The following is a 16,442-nucleotide window of genomic DNA, read 5'->3' on the forward strand; positions in this document are numbered from 1 at the left end:
GCAGCCACTGCACACTGGAAAAGGCAAGGAATGGACTCTCCCTTAGAGCTTTTGGAGAGCGTGTGGCCCCAATTCCTTGATTTCAGACTTCTGGTCTCCAGAACTGACAGAATAAATGTGTTGTTTTACATCATCAGTTTATGGCAATTTGTTATGGTAGCCACAAGAAACTAAAATGCCTAGGATAGTCCTATTTCTAGTGGTTCTATTTTTTTTATATAATTCTTCAAAAAGAACGTATGTTGTTTTTAAATTAAAAAAAATTCCTACATATTACAGTGTTCTTCAAATATTTGACCATAACCCCTAAGAACCATGTTCTACACAGTAACCCAGTTCCCAATACACATATCTATGGTGGAAAAAAGTTTCACAAAATAATAATTATTCCTATTACATAGGGTGCACTGATACTTTCTATTGTATTCTGTTCCATTGTTATAAAAAGCCAGTTATTATTCTTTAACATTGATTTCACAGGCCACTTAACTTAGAATGACAACGTACGTAACAATTAGAAAGTAACACACTGGAAATTAATTTGGTGTTGGATTCAGTGCTTGATTAGTGTTATAGACTGAGCAACTGGTGCAGTTATTGTGGAATTTATCCAACACCAAATTAATGGAAATGAAGGGGGCAAAGTGTTAAACAACACCACGAATGTAGTCAGTAAAATCGAGACTCTGGGAACTGCTACAGGATAAAGGACCTGTTTTTTACAAAATATAAATTATAAGGCAAAAAAAGAAAGAGCCACGGACAGTGCCTCATGCCTTCAATACCCAGCACTTTGGGAGGCCAAAGCAGGAGGATTGATTGAGACCAGGAGTTCAAGACCAGCCTGGGCAACATAGCAAAATGCCATCTCTTAAAAAAAAAAAAAGAAGAAGAAGAAGAAGAAAAAAAAAAAAAAAAGGTGCAGAGGTGAAATTTATAGAGTAGAAGATTTAAAAGAAGTATCAGTCATATAATGTGTGTACCTTGTTTGAATCCTGATTCAAACAAACCATAAAAATAACTTTTTTTTTTTGAGATGGAGTCTCACTCTGTCGCCCAGGCTGGAGTGTAGTGGTGCAATCTTGGTTCACTGCAAGCTCTGTCTCCCAGGTTCAAGCAATTCTCCTGCCTCAGCCTCCCAAGTAGCTGGGATTACAGATGCACACCACTACACCCAGCTAATTTTTGTATTTTTAGTACAGATGGGGTTTCACCATGTTGGTCAAGCTGGTCTCGAACTCCTGATCTCAAGTAATCTGCCCACCTGAGCCTCCCAAAGTGCTGGAATTACAGGCATGAGCTACTGCACCTGGCCTAAAATAACATTTATAAGACAATTAGAAATTTGAACACAAAGCCAGGCACAGTTGTTCATGCCTATAATCCCAGTGCTTTGCAAGGCTGACGTGGAAGGACTGCTTGAGGCCAAGAGTTTGAGACCAGCCTGGCCAACATAGCAAGACCCTGTTCTCTACAAAAAATTAAAAAAAAAAAAAAATTAGCCAGGCATGGTGGTGCACACTTGTAGTCCTGGCTACTTGGAAAGTTGAAACGGGAGGATCACTTGAGACCAGGAGTTCAATGATTCAGTGAGATTGCGCCACTGCACTCCACTCGGGGTGACAGAGTGAGGCCCCCGTCTCTATTAAAAAAAAAAAAAAAAAGAAAGAAATTTGAATACTGACTGAATATTTGATTATATTAAAAATTAATGTTAGTAGATACTATAATGGCATTATGTTTATATTTGAAAAAGAAATCCCTCGGCTGGGCGCGGTGGCTCACGCTTGTAATCCTAGCACTTTGGGAGGCCGAGGCGGGTGGATCACGAGGTCAGGAGATCGAGACCGCGGTGAAACCCCGTCTCTACTAAAAATACAAAAAATTAGCCGGGCGTGGTGGCGGGCGCCTGTAGTCCCAGCTACTCGGAGAGGCTGAGGCAGGAGAATGGCGTGAACCCGGGAGGCGGAGCTTGCAGTGAGCCGAGATCGCGCCACTGCACTCCAGCCTGGGTGAGAGAGCGAGACTCCGTCTCAAAAAAAAAAAAAAAAAAAAAAAGAAATCCCTCATACTTTATTAATACATTCTAAAATATTTTAGGATGAAATTATATCTGAGATTTATTTCACAACCACAGGAATTGAAACCCTCAGACACTGCTGGTAGAAATACAAAATGGTGCACGGCTGGGCAGAGTAGCTCACACCCCTAATCCCAGCACTATGGGAGGCCGAGGTGGGTGGATCACCTGAGGTCAGGAGTTCGAGACCAGCCTGGCCAACATGGTGAAACCCCATTTGTACTAAAAATACAAAAATTAGCCAGGCTTGGTGGCATATACCTGTAATCCCAGCAACTTGGGAGGGAGAATCATTTGAACCGGAAGGCACAGATTGCAGTTGGCCAAGAGCACGCCATTGCACTCCAGCCTGGGTGACAGAGTGAAACCATGTCTATTTAAAATAAATAAAACAAATAAAATAAAAGGTACAGTTATTGTGGGAAATCATCTGGCAGTTCCTCAACTGGTTAAAGAGTTACTATATGGCCGGACGCAGTGGCTCACGCCTGTAATCCCAGCAATTTGGGAGGCCGAGGCAGGCAGATCACGAGGTCGGGGGTTTGAGCCAGCCTGGCTAACATGGTGAAACCCCATCTCTACTAAAAATACAAAAATTAGCTGGGTGTGGTGGCACACGCCTATAGTCCCAATGACTTGGGAAGCTGAGACGGGAGAATCATTTGAACCTGGGAGGCAGAGGTTGCAGTGAGCCTAGACTGTGCCATTGCACCCTGGGCAACAGACCATGACTCCGTCTCAAAAAAAAAAAAAAGGAGTTACTATATGATCCAGTAACTCCACTCCTAGGTATGCAGGAGTCCACACAAAAACCTGTACACAAATGTTCATAGCAGCATTATTTGTAATAGTCAACAAGTGGGCTGGGCACAGTGGTGCTCACATGTAATCCTATCACTTTGGGAGGATGAGATGGGAAAAGTCCTTGAGGCCAAGAATTTGAGACAAGCCTGGGCAACAGGGCAGAACCCCATCTCTACAAACATTTTAAAAAATTAGCCAGGCATAGTGGTGCACACTTGTAGTCCCAGCTACTAGGGAGGCTGAGGTGGGAGGATAGCTTGAACCTAGGAGGTCAGAGATCATACCACTGCACTCCAGCCTGGGCAACAGAGCAGGACCCTGTCTCAAAAAAAGAAAAAAAAAAGTGGAAACAATCCAAATGTCAACAATTGAATAGAAATAAAAACCAGTATATCCATACAATGGAATATTATTTGGCTGTTTTCAAACATGAAGTACTTGGGAGGCTGAGGCAGGCAGATCATCTGAGGTCAGGCACTCAATACCAGCCTGGCAAACATGGTGAAACCCGGTCTCTACTAAAAATACAAAAATTAGCCAGAGGTGGTGGTGGGGGCCCGCAGTCCCAGCTACTCAGGAGGCTGAGGCAGGAGAATTACTTGAAACCAGAGGCAAAGGTTGCAGAGATCGCACCACTGCACTCCAGCCTGGGTGACAGAACAAGACTCTGTATCAAAAAAAAAAAAAAAAGTACTCATACATAGATACATGGATGAATTCTTCAAAAGATTATGCTAAGTGAAAGAAGCCAGTCACAGAGGACAACATATTATCCCATTTCTATCAAATGTCTACAATAGGCAAATCCATAAATAGAAAGTAGATTTAGTGTTTGCCAAGGGCTGAGACCAGAAGATTGGTGAATGACAGCCAAGGTGTTTCTTCCAGGGTAATAAAAATGTTCTAAAATTGTTTGTAGTAATGGTTGAATAATTCTATGAATACACTAAAAGCCACTAAATTGTACAGTTTAAAGGGGTGAATTGTATGGTGTGCGAATTATCTGATATGGAATTCTTGGTAAAGCTGTTAAAAAAAACACACAGGCTCGGCATCATAGGAAAGGGAAAAAAACAGAAAAGAAATAACAGAGCCGGGCGCGGTGGCTCACGCTTGTAATCCCAGCACTTTGGGAGGCTGAGGCGGGCGGATCACGAGGTCAGGAGATCGAGACCACGGTGAAACCCCGTCTCTACTAAAAATACAAAAAATTAGCCGGGCGTGGTGGCGGGCGCCTGTAGTCCCAGCTACTCGGAGAGGCTGAGGCAGGAGAATGGCGTGAACCCGGGAGGTGGAGCTTGCAGTGAGCCGAGATTGCGCCACTGCACTCCAGCCTGGGCGACAGAGCGAGAATCCGCCTCAAAAAAAAAAAAAAAAAAAAAAAAGAAATAACAGAGAGGAGGGTTGGGAGGTGGGTTAGGGAATAGATGAAACAAGATTAGCCAACAGTTAATAATTATTGAAGTGGAGTGGTGGGTACACTTAATTCACTATAATAGTATACTTCTATAAGATTAAAATTCTCCATAAAAATAAGCATGTATGTACCAAGTCAGGAAAGCTCACATAAAGAGTGCTCAAAATCTGTTTTAAATAAGAATGCTAAAATAAAGACAAAAAAGGAGCAAGGAATGGCAATATAACAATTTTTTTTAAAAAAGGAACTTTTTCTTAGAATATTTCAACATATAGCCGGGCGCGGTGGCTCACGCTTGTAATCCCAGCACTTTAGGAGGCCGAGGCGGGCGGATCACGAGGTCAGGAGATCGAGACCACGGTGAAACCCCGTCTCTACTAAAAATACAAAAAAATTAGCCAGGCGTGGTGGCGGGCGCCTGTAGTCCCAGCTACTCGGAGAGGCTGAGGCAGGAGAATGGCGTGAACCCGGGAGGCGGAGCTTGCAGTGAGCCGAGATTGCGCCACTGCACTCCAGCCTGGGAGACAGAGCGAGACTCCGTCTCAAAAAAAAAAAAAAGAATATTTCAACATATAACCTTTAATGGTCTCCATCAAAACTATTGCTGGTATTAACTGTTCTATAACACTGGTAAATGTCAAGACGCTACTCAAAGGTCCCTGAAGCCCTTTCAGCCCAGTGCATCGGCTCTGACTCTGTACAGTGTCCTTACCACTCACCAAAACTCACAGAGCTTGTCTAGAGAACCGATGCTATCCCAGCTCCCAATTGTTAACCAGGTAAAATCATTTCTATTTCACAGAGTTGAGGAGAGACTAAATGCACAAATGAAGTTTAAACACAAAGTGCCTGGCTACAATTACATTCCCATTTCTAGGGCTATAATAAACAATTATTATTATTTTTTTTTTTTTGAGATGGAGTCTCGCTCTGTCGCCCAGGCTGGAGTGCAGTGGCGCAATCTCGGCTCACTGCAAGCTCCGCCTCCCGGGTTCACGCCATTCTCCTGCCTCAGCCTCTCCGAGTAGCTGGGACTACAGGCGCCCGCCACCACGCCCGGCTAATTTTTTTGTATTTTTAGCAGAGACGGGGTTTCACCGTGGTCTCGATCTCCTGACCTTGTGATCCGCCCGCCTCGGCCTCCCAAAGTGCTGGGATTACAAGCGTGAGCCACCGCGCCCGGCCCTATAATAAACAATTATTGCCCAAGTGTGTGAAAATACACACTCACGGATGCTCAAGGCAGCATCCCCCACTCAGTTACAGACAAAAAGCTCCTTATTCCTATTCCTAACTTAGCATGTCCCTAACATAGTCCCTACCACTAAGGGTACTAGCCAATAATATTGAAATGGAAAAACAGCCACAATATACAGTCAATTGAAAAAAGAAACTGGCCGGGCACGGTGGCTCAGGCCTGTAATCCCAGCACTTTGGGAGGTCGAGGCGGGCAGATCCCAAGATCAAGAGATCAAGACCATCCTGGCCAACATGGTGAAACCCCATCTCTACTAAAAAATACAAAAATTAGCTAAGCGTAGTGGCGCGCGCCTATAGTCCCAGCTACTCCGCAGGCTGAGGTAGGAGAATCGCTTGAACCTGGAAGGTAGAGGTTGCAGTGAGCCAAGATCACGCCACTGCACTTCAGCCTGGCAACAGAGCGAGACTCCGTCTCAAAAAAAAAAAAAAATTATAATGTACAATTTGCAAAATCTGAAGTCTAGAAGGATATCCACCAAACAATAAAAAGTGGCTGGCTCTGTGGAGTAGAATAGCTGGGGACAAGAGAACTTTTTATTTTACACCTCTCTATATTATTTGAATTTTGTATCTCAAAGGAGTATAAATTGGTATAATATTTTCGGTGGGTAATTTGGCAAAACGTATCAAAATTTTAAATGTATTTGCCATATGACCTAGCAATTTACTTCTAGGAATTTGCCCTGCACCTACCAGCTAAAGTGCACAAAGCTATTGTATGTACAAGAATATTCACTGGAACATTGTCTAGCATAGTAAAACAAAGATGTTAATTTCAACATCTATTAAAAACGGGAGTAGTTCAGGGCCTGGCGCGCTGGCTCACGCCTGTAATCCCAGCACTTTGGGAGGCTAAGGCGGGTGGATCATGAGATCAGGAGTTTGAGATCAGCCTGGCCCACATGGTGAAACCCCATCTCTACTAAAAATACAATAATTAGCTGGGTGTGGTGGCGGGCACCTGTAATCCCAGCTACTTGGGAGGCTGAGGCAGGAGAATGGCTTGAACCTAGGAGGCGGAGGTTGCAGTGAGCTGAGATCACACCACTGCACTCCAGCCTGGGTGACAGAGCAAGACTTCATCTGGGATTGGGGGGTGGGTGGGAAGAGGGGAATAGTTCAGGCCAGGCATAGTGGCAACCTAGCCATAGCCCCAGCTACTTGGGAGCTCCGTCTAAAAAAAAAATTAGCTGGGGGTGAGCTATGATCCTGCCACTGCACTCCAGCTTGGGTGACAGCCAGACCCAGTCTCTTTAAAAAAAAAACAAAAGGGGGAGGGGGTGCGGTGGGGAGGACTAGTTCAATTACCCCCTATAGAAGTTTGTACAGGGCCGGCACGGTGGCTGACGCCTGTAATCCCAGCACTTTGGGAGGCTGAGGTGAGCGGATCACGAGGTCAGGAGATCGAGACCATCCTGGCTAACACGGTGAAACCCTGTCTCTACTAAAAATACAAAAAATTAGCCGGGCGTGGTGGCGGGCACCTGTAGTCCCAGCTACTCGGGAGGCTGAGGCAGGAGAATGGCATGAATCCAGGAGGCAGAGCTTGCAGTGCAGTGAGCTGAGATAGCACCCCTGCACTCCACCCTGGGTGACAGAGCAAGACTCCATCTCAAAAAAAAAAAAAGTTTGTACAGAATTCTATACCCTGACAATGAATAGATTAGGTAAAAAAGATAAATCATAGCACAGTATGTACGGTACAGTATGCTCCTATTCCTATAAATCATTTGTGCATAGAGAAGTTGAGCTGATGGCCAGGCACAGTGACTCACGCCTGTAATCCCAGCACTTTGGGAGGCCAAGGCGGGCGGATCACTTGAGGTCAGGAGTTCAAGACCTTGCCAACATGGCAAAATTCTGGCTTTACTAAAAATGCAAGAATTAGCCAGAGGTGTTGGCACGCATCTGTAATCCCAGCTACTTGAGAGGCTGAGGCAGGAGAATCACTTCAACCTGGAAGGCGCGGTTTGCAGTGAGCTGAGATCCCATCACTGCACTCCAGCCTGGGCGACACAGCGAGACTCCATCTCAAAACAAACAAACAGACAAACAAAACCCGAGAAGTTGTGCTGAGATTGGAGACCAGAAAGAATGAGAGATTTTCACTTTTTTTTTTAGACCCTTCTGATTTACACAATTTTGGGAAAATCTGCATGTAAAAGTTTTTTTTTTTTTTTGGAGACGGAGTCTCACTCTGTCGCCCAGGCTGGAGTGCAGAGACACAATCTCAGCTCACTGCAAGCTCCACCTCCCGGGTTCACGCCATTCTCCTGCCTCAGCCTCCCAAGTAGCTGGGACTACAGGCACCCACCACCACGCCCGGCTAATTTTTTGTATTTTTAGTAGAGACAGGGTTTCACCGTGTTAGCCAGGATGGTCTTGATCTCCTGACCTTGTGATCCGCCCGCCTTGAGTTGCAAAGTGCTGGGATTACAGGCGTGAGCCACTGCGCCAGGCCTAAAACTTTTAATTTAATTTTTATTTTAAGTATACTCCTCTTGTGGCCCAACCTCCCCATCAAACCAAGTGTAAAACAAGTACGTTACTTGCATTAACTCTCTTCCTTTCACCCTCTCTTCTCTATGATCCCCTCACCCCAAATGTTCTTTTTTGCTCCCAATCTTTGGGAGCACAGACTGAAAAATAAAGATTTCAATTGTGGGGTGCCCCTCCCTAGCTAAACTTTTAGTACATTTTCACAAGTGTTCTTTCAGAATGAACTGTTTACTTCAACACTTGCCAAGCTAATAAAACCATAAGAAAGTCAAATACAGATTTACTAAAACATCATCTATCAAGGTTATTTAGTAACTACAAAGCAAGCAAAAGGATCAAATTTAAAGTCCTATCTTCCAGTTCATTGCAGTGTTCTGTCATGTTACAAAACTTTGGCCAAGCACGGTGGCTCATGCCTATAATCCCAGCACTATGGGAGGCTGAGGCAGGTGGATCACTTGAGGTCAGGAGTTCGAGATCAGCCTGGCCAACATGGCGAAACCCCGTTTATATCAAAAACACAAAAATTAGTTGGGTGTGGTGGTGTGTGCCTGTAGTCCCAGCTACTCCAGAGGCTGAGGCATGAGAATCACTTGAACCTGGGAGGCAGAGGTTGCAGTGAGCCGAGATCGTGCCACTGCACTACAGCCTGGGCAACAGAGCGAGATTCCATCTCAGGGGGGAAAAAAATTGGAAATACCACATGTCTATCAACAGAGGACTAATTTTAAAATTGATGCATCCTCCTGTAACATTTTGGAGTCATTAAAAATGTTTTATATGTATTGACGTGATACTGATCTGCTTATATAATCCCATACTTGCACAAACATATCTTCTGTATTTGTGAATACATATTTTGTGCATGGATGTAATAAAGAGTGGGCCGGGCGCAGTGGCTCACGCTTGTAATCCCAGCACTTTGGGAGGCCGAGGCGGGCGGATCACGAGGTCAGGAGATCGAGACCACGGTGAAACCCTGTCTCTACTAAAAATACAAAAAATTAGCCGGGCATGGTGGCGGGCGCCTGTAGTCCCAGCTACTCGGAGAGGCTGAGGCAGGAGAATGGCGTGAACCCGGGAGGCGGGGCTTGCAGTGAGCCGAGAATGCGCCACTGTACTCCAGTCTGGGCGACAGAGCGAGACTCCGTCTCGGAAAAAAAAAAAAAAAAAAGAGTGGGAAAATATATAAGCCGAAATATTAGCAGTGGCTACTTTGGTACTGAAGTTCAGGGTGATTTAATTGAAAGTTTTGTTTTGGCTCATTTTTCCCTAGAGTGATCACATATTGTTTTTATAATTAAAAAAACAATTATAGTAGGGCGCAGTAGCTCATGCCTGTAATCCTAGCACTTTGGGAGGCTGAAAGCAGGTGGATCACCTGAGGTCAGGAGTTTGAGATCAGCCTGACCAATATGGTGAAACCCTGTCTCTACTAAAAATACAAAAATTAGCTGGGTGTGGTGGCGGGTGCCTGTAGTCCCAGCTACTCGGGAGGTTGAGACAGAAGAATTGCTTGAACCCAGGAGGTGGAGGTTTCAGTGGGCCGAGATCACGCCACTGCGCTCCAGCCTGGGCGACAGAGTGAGATTCAGTCTAAAAAACATTAGCTGGGGGTGGCGGTGCGCGCCTGTAGTTCCCGCTACTCGGGAGGCTGAGGCAGGAGACTTCCTTGAGCCCGGGAGAGGTGGAGGTTGCAATGAGCCAAAATCGCACCACTGCATTCAAGCCTGGGCAACAGAATGAGAGTCAAAAAAAAAAAAAACAAAAACAAAAACAAAAAAACACCAAACCAATTATAAAGAAAACAGAAGGCCGGGCGGGGTGGCTCACGCCTGTAATCCCAGCACTTTGGGAGGCCGAGGCGGGCGGATCACGAGGTCAGGAGATGAGACCACGGTGAAACCCTGTCTCTACTAAAAATACAAAAAATTAGCCGGGCGTGGTGGCGGGCGCCTGTAGTCCCAGCTACTCGGAGAGGCTGAGGCAGGAGAATGGCGTGAACCCGGGAGGCGGAGCCTGCAGTGAGCGGAGACTGCGCCACTGCACTCCAGCCTGGGCGACACAGCAAGACTCCATTCTCAAAAAAAAAAAAAGAAAACAGAAGTTCCAGGCTCCAAAAGATAAATGGAATGACCTAGGCCTGTAACATGGTGGAAAAAAATAAGTAAGTGGCAGAGAGAAGCTGACTGAAATGAACACCACATGGACCAGCCAGGATACTCTGGGCAAGACTCCTCACTTCATTCATTTGCTATTTACTGAGGTCCCGTAGGTGATGAGACTATGCTAGACGTGATGGAAAGGATGGTAGGGCCCCCTGCCTCCAGGAATTAACGAAGCATATTTACTTAAATAATTATCAATTACTATTGTGAGGGGAAAGAGGAGCGGTGATTTCCAAGTGTTTTCCTTGCCTTGCCTCCTCCCCAATTCAGTGTCCCTCACCTATACCCTGAGAAGGTTGTGATCTTGGCTGAGTTCCTTTCTATGAGGCAGTCTTTTGGAGTGAGGCTTTGGGAAGAAAATCAAACCCCAAATCGGCCCTGCAGCCACCTGAGGGGCACACAGAAGGACCGGCTAAAAGGGAGTGAGCAAAGACCTACCCTGAGGGCAGAAAAGCTTTGCTGACACTGTATTTCTTTTTTTTTTTTTTGAGACGGAGTCTCGCTCTGTCACCCAGGCTGGAGTGCAGTGGCGCAATCTCGGCTCACTGCAAGCTCCGCCTCCCGAGTTCACGCCATTCTCCTGCCTCAGCCTCTCCGAGTAGCTGGGACTACAGGCGCCCGCCACCACGCCCGGCTAATTTTTTGTATTTTTAGTAGAGACGGGGTTTCACCGTGGTCTCGATCTCCTGACCTCGTGATCCGCCCGCCTCGGCCTCCCAAAGTGCTGGGATTACAAGCGTGAGCCACCGCGCCCGGCCTGTATTTCTTATTAAAATCAATTTAGTTTTAAGGTGGGAGGAAAGCTCCATCTCCCTAAATCAATTGTCAGTGTTACTTCAATAACCCTTTGGGAAAGTTACCCTGCAAGGGAATAAAAGTATGGTGGGGGGAGGATGAGGAACAAGGTGCAATATTAAGTGGCTGTAGTTAACAAGTAACCTGATTTTTCCTTATTGTTAAATCAAGTTCGCCTTATAATCCAGGGATCTCCCAATCCCCCACCGAGAGGAGTAAACAAGAACAAGCCAAATAATCGGGCATGCTTCCTACAGGGACCTCTGAATCATAAAGATGTTGAATCATCTATACCAACATGCATTTTTTTTAAAGTTTGCACATACTAACCTTTGCTCCTGAATTTTAAGTTTCCAACTTTAAAGGACACAGAGGAGGTGTTCATTACAGTTTTCAATACTTCCTAGAACGAAATGCCTTTGTTCTGATGCTGATTAATAAAAAAAAAATACCAGCGGTGCACAGTTTTCAAGCTTACACCATTAACACCCTTTTCCCTAACTGCAGAGGGAAAAGAATCACATTCTTCCGTCTAATTCCAACCCACTGTGACTTGCTCTTTTACTTCGTCTTTATGAAGAGGAGGATAAAAGTGAGAAATGCACATTTCTGAGGGAAATTAAAACCTCCCTTTGCTACCCAGGCTGCCCAAACAGCAGCGGAGCCTCGGTTAGGATCACAGTGGCGCGATCGCAGGTCAAATATTCCCCACGGCCACAGCGAGGCCTGCTGGGCGCGGAAGAACACATTCCCAGCAATACAAGTTCGAGCACACCCGGAGCAGCACACCCAAGGAACGCGACGGCCGGGCGCAAGTGCTGCTCTGTTCCCAGGGCGGCCAGCCTCCGGCCTGCAGACCTGGGTGGCAGCCAGTGGCCGCTCCTGGTGGCACACTAGGAAAGTCCCGGAACCCCAGGCCCAGAGGGTCAACTGGTCAAATATAAGGCAGGATCCAAAAAGCTCCGCTCGTAAATCCTCGTGTCGCCCAACGGGCCTGAGCGCTCATTACCACCAGAACCCATCAGGGACCAGCCCTGACACCCCGGGCCTTCCACTGTGGGTGCCAGGAGCAGCGGGCCCCGGGTGGGTCTCGAACGCAGGGGGCAGAACCCGAAGAAAGGCTTCCAGTAGTTGGAGAGGGACGCAAAAAACAACGTAGAAGGCTCCCGGGCCGCGGGTTCCCACCCACTCCGCCCTGCCCTGCGCAATCAGCTCGCTAACTCCACCGGCCCCGCGGGGCCAGCGGAGGAAGTCTCCGGAGTTGGCAAAAAGCTCTTAATGACTTAGTGTTTACAAAGCAACCAAGCCCGGGGAGGGGGCTAGGTCCTCTGGGTACCCTTTAGACACAGCTACTCCTTCCTTCCCTCCCTTTCCCTGAACCCACGCTGGGGCCTGGAGGTGCCCAGCATGACAGCCTCCACGGGAAGTGGGGTCTTTGGGGAAATCTCTGCCTCTGCCGGGCTCTGCTGACTTCAGCTGCTCCCGCATGTCCCACCTGGGTGCCTCCTTGGCGCAGAGACCTCCCATCAAAACCATCAAGGGGAGGCTAAGGGATTCGTAGAGATAGGTGCCGGCAGCAGAACACCCTTCGCGCACCTGCCCGGATCCCACCTTCTGCCCAGCGTGCCCAGGACCCTAGCTCCTAAGCGATAAGAGCCCTCCTTGGCCAGGTTTCTCACCTTGGATGGTGCCACTGCAGGAAACAGAGGCTGCCAGCAGGATGGCGGCCCCCAGCAGCCACGCCGCGCTGGGGCTCCGCATCCTCCTCGAAGCCCCGACGCCGGAAGCGCGGGGAATCCGCCGCCACCGATTCGAAACTCAGAGCTCCTCTGGACGCACCCAGAGGAAGTCAGCCTCTCACCTGCCCCGAATCGGAGCCTCTGCGCGCCTCCCCAGGGCGGGTTAGGTTTCCGGGAAACCGAAGGCGCAGCAGGACTCACCTGCGGGAGGCCACGCCCCGGGACCGGAACGCGCGCCGTGGCCCCGCCCCCGGCCACCTGCCCTGCGCAGCTGCGCCCCCCGCTCTCTTGGACGCGCGCCAGGTCCCCTAGACTGCGGGAACAGCCTGCGGGCGGGGTTGAACGCCTGAGGCGTCTGCTTTGGAATGCAAATAGCAGGAGCGCTGGGACCACGGGTTAATCCCGACCTAGGCTCGCCGCGAACTACCTTTAACCTTTACTTACTCCTAGAGAAGCGGGTCGTCGGTCTCCCTCGGCTTTCCTGACTGTGGGAAAGCCACCATCCGAACTCACTGCAGTTGTGGTTGGTAACTGATACAGACAGGGCTTCCCGGTGCGGTGGACCCTGCAGGAGGAGGGATGCGTTGTATATTGTAGAGGCAGGTGGGCAGCTGCGGACATCACGAAAGCGGTGGGGAGCACAAGGGGCGGGGCGGGCGGAGGGAAGGGTGAAGTGGAGCAGGGAAAGAAGACATGGAATGGCTACTTTCAGCGCCAAGTGCCAAAGCTTCAGAGAATTATCTTGCTTAATCCCCATAACAACCAGCGCTTGATTATTCTTCCCATTTTACAGACGGGGAAAGTGAGCTTAGAAAGACTAGATAAATTGGCCAGAGTTACACGGCTTATAAACACAGTGTATAAACGTTTGTCACATTTCAACTCTAATATGAGACTGTCACTGTCTTCTATTCATCGCTGCACTATAAATGCGTCCACCAGGGCTCCTCTGCGTTGGGATCCCATAGGCTAAATAAATACATAAGCAGATAGAAGGGGTGGGAGAAGAGAAGTATGGGGTTTGGGATGAGTGTATGAGGGCTGGCATCATATTGGTAATGTCTTACTTTTTTTTTTTTTTTTGAGACGGAGTCTCGCTCTGTCTCCCAGGCTGGAGTGCAGTGGCGTGATCTCGGCTCACTGCAAACTTCGCCTCCTGAGTTCAAGCAATTCTCTGGCCGCAGGCTCCCGAGTAGCTGGGGTTACAGGCGTGCACCACCACATCAGGCTAATTTTTGTACTTTTAGTAGAGGCAGGGTTTCACCATGTTGGTCAGGCTAGTCTCGAACTCCTGACCTCGTGATCAGCCCGCCTCCGCCTCCCAAAGTGCTGCGAATACAGGCGTGAGCCACCGCGCCCGGCATGTCTTTTTATTTGCTTTTTAAAAGATCGAATAAAACAAAGTCTACTGTTACCCATTTAAACTATTGGTACCGGAAGAGCACAGAAGAGAGACGACATAGGTGTTTTCGAATATTTAAAGGATTTGCTTGTAGAAGAGGATTTAGATGTGTTTTGAGTTGCTCCAGAGAGCAAAAATTGGTGGAAGCCACAGTGGGGTTTAATTTCAGCTCAATGTATAAAGAAATTCTTTATTTTTTAATTTGTATTAGAAAATAGAAGTGGGGTCTCCCTATCTTGTCCAGTCTGGTCTGGAACTCCTGGCTTCATGTGATCCTCCCCACTCAGCCTCCCAAAGTGCTGGGATTACAGGAATGAGCCACCACACCTGGACAGGCTTCTCCCCTTGTTGACATCTGTGTGATCCCAAGTTTACTTATCCTCTCTAAACTTTAAGTTATTATAATATATATACACACACACACGTGTGGTTTAAAGGTTTAAAGGTGTCTGAGGATAAAATAGTGACTAGTGATTGGGTTTGATACATGGTAGAAGCTCAATAAATATTTTTTGTTTATTTCCTTTCTCTGAGGAGTCTTCATACTCCACCTGCACCCCAGCTCTCACCTCAGCCCATGCCCACTTTTCCTCCCAGGAAAAGCTGACTTCTAGAAGCAGAACAGGAACCTTTGACATCCTGAACAGTGGACAGTTCTCCTGATAGGGATCAGGCCATTCCTGAAGGTCCCTCCCCAGGGGAGATAACTGATTCCTAAGATGTCCCTTCAAACTTTTCAAGCATCCATTTCATCTGTAGCTTATTAATATTACATCTATCATCTGGGAATGATACTAGTACCTCTCTCATAGGGTGGTTGTGAGGATTCACTTTGCTAAATGTCCATAAAGCACTTCTTAGTACCGTTTCTGGTATATAGTAAGCACCTAAGAAATGGGAACTGCTATAGAATGACTGCCTTTAAGGTGGAATCTTCCTCTTTCAGAGAACAACACATCAGGGTCCAGCTACTTTCGATTTAACTTTTCACTGTATTTTATGGGAATATGCCTTGAATCATCACAATTTCCAGTAAAAGATTTTATTGAACAATGGTATGAGTTAATTATCTCAAAAATGTGGTTTCTTCCCCCAGCCTGCCTAAATGAACTACACTCACTTGAGTCAGTTTGCAGGTGTTTTTCTGTAATTTTGGGAGTATAGTATTTGTTTTTCAGGTGTTGATGACTCCTTCGCCCTGAAGGGATTGGAGTATTGTATGGCTGTGTGGAACAGTGCAAAGAAATGACCACAGGCAACTCCAGACTGCCTGGCTTCCAGAGATTAGGAACCTTCTGCAATCTTCCACCACCTGCAATTCCAAAGAGGGGTTTAGACACTGAGGGAAAAGGTATTTCATTCAAATAATTTATCAAACCCTTCCTGGAGAAACAAAGTCCCCAGGTTACTGGGTCCTGATCAAATATAGCTGGAGAAAGTTACACTCATTTATTCACTGATTCATTGAGCACTCACTCTGGACAAGGTTAGTAATGACATCCACATGGTAGGTCCTATGGTCCTCTTTCAGTCCTTTCTCAGTTACTCAGCCTAGCTGTAAAATTGGACACAATTGATTTCTCCCTCTTTCTGGAATGCTCTATTCACTTGGCTTCCAGGCCCGCTCTTCTCTTGATTCTCCATCTGCCGCATTAGCAACTCAGAAGTGGGTTCTTTGCTAGTTCCCACCTACCCTCCTGACCACTATATACTGGAGTGAGTGCCCCTAGCTTAGTCTTTGGACTTCTTTTCTTTCTTTCTTTCTTTTTTCTTTTTTTTTTTTTTTTTTTTTGAGACAGGATTTTACTCTGCTGCCCAGGCTGGAGTGCAGTGGCACAATCATGGCTCACTGCAGCCTCAACCTCCCCGGCTTAAGCAATCCTCTCACCTCAGGCCCTGAGTAGCTGGGACTACAGGCACACACCACCAGGCCTGGCTAATACTTTTTTATTTCTTGTAGAGACAGGGTCTCACTATGTTGCCTAGGCTGGTCTTGAACACTTGGGCTCAAGCAATCCTCCCACCTTGGCTTCCCAAAGTGTTGGGATTACAGGCATGAGCCACTGCGCCCAGCAGACTTCTTTTCTTCTCAAAGTATACACTCATTCCTTTCGTGACCTCATTCACTCCCATGGTTTTAAATACAATCTAAATGTTGACAGCTCCCAAATTTCTATTTCTACTCCTGATTTCCCCAGTCCAGACATACAGCGTATTCATCTAGCTATTCAAAATCCCCCGTTGGATGTTTCTACAGGCATATCAAGCATTAAGTCCA

The 16,442-nt window shown here is 47.1% G+C and overlaps 1 protein-coding gene across 1 annotated transcript in view; it reads right to left on the minus strand.

The window, feature by feature from the left end:
• The window catches only part of F2RL1 (F2R like trypsin receptor 1), a 26,172-nt gene extending 13,238 nt beyond the window's left edge, over positions 1-12,934 (minus strand). Inside the window, exon 1 of the mRNA XM_032157010.1 lies at positions 12,703-12,934. Coding sequence (XP_032012901.1) covers positions 12,703-12,784 — 82 coding nt within the window. The 5' untranslated portion in view covers positions 12,785-12,934. The remainder of the gene's footprint in view (positions 1-12,702) is intronic.
• Positions 12,935-16,442: the final 3,508 nt, after the last annotated feature.

Source organism: Hylobates moloch, unplaced genomic scaffold (genome assembly GCF_009828535.3).
Source record: "Hylobates moloch isolate HMO894 unplaced genomic scaffold, HMol_V3 SCAFFOLD_6, whole genome shotgun sequence".
Lineage (NCBI taxonomy): Eukaryota > Metazoa > Chordata > Mammalia > Primates > Hylobatidae > Hylobates > Hylobates moloch.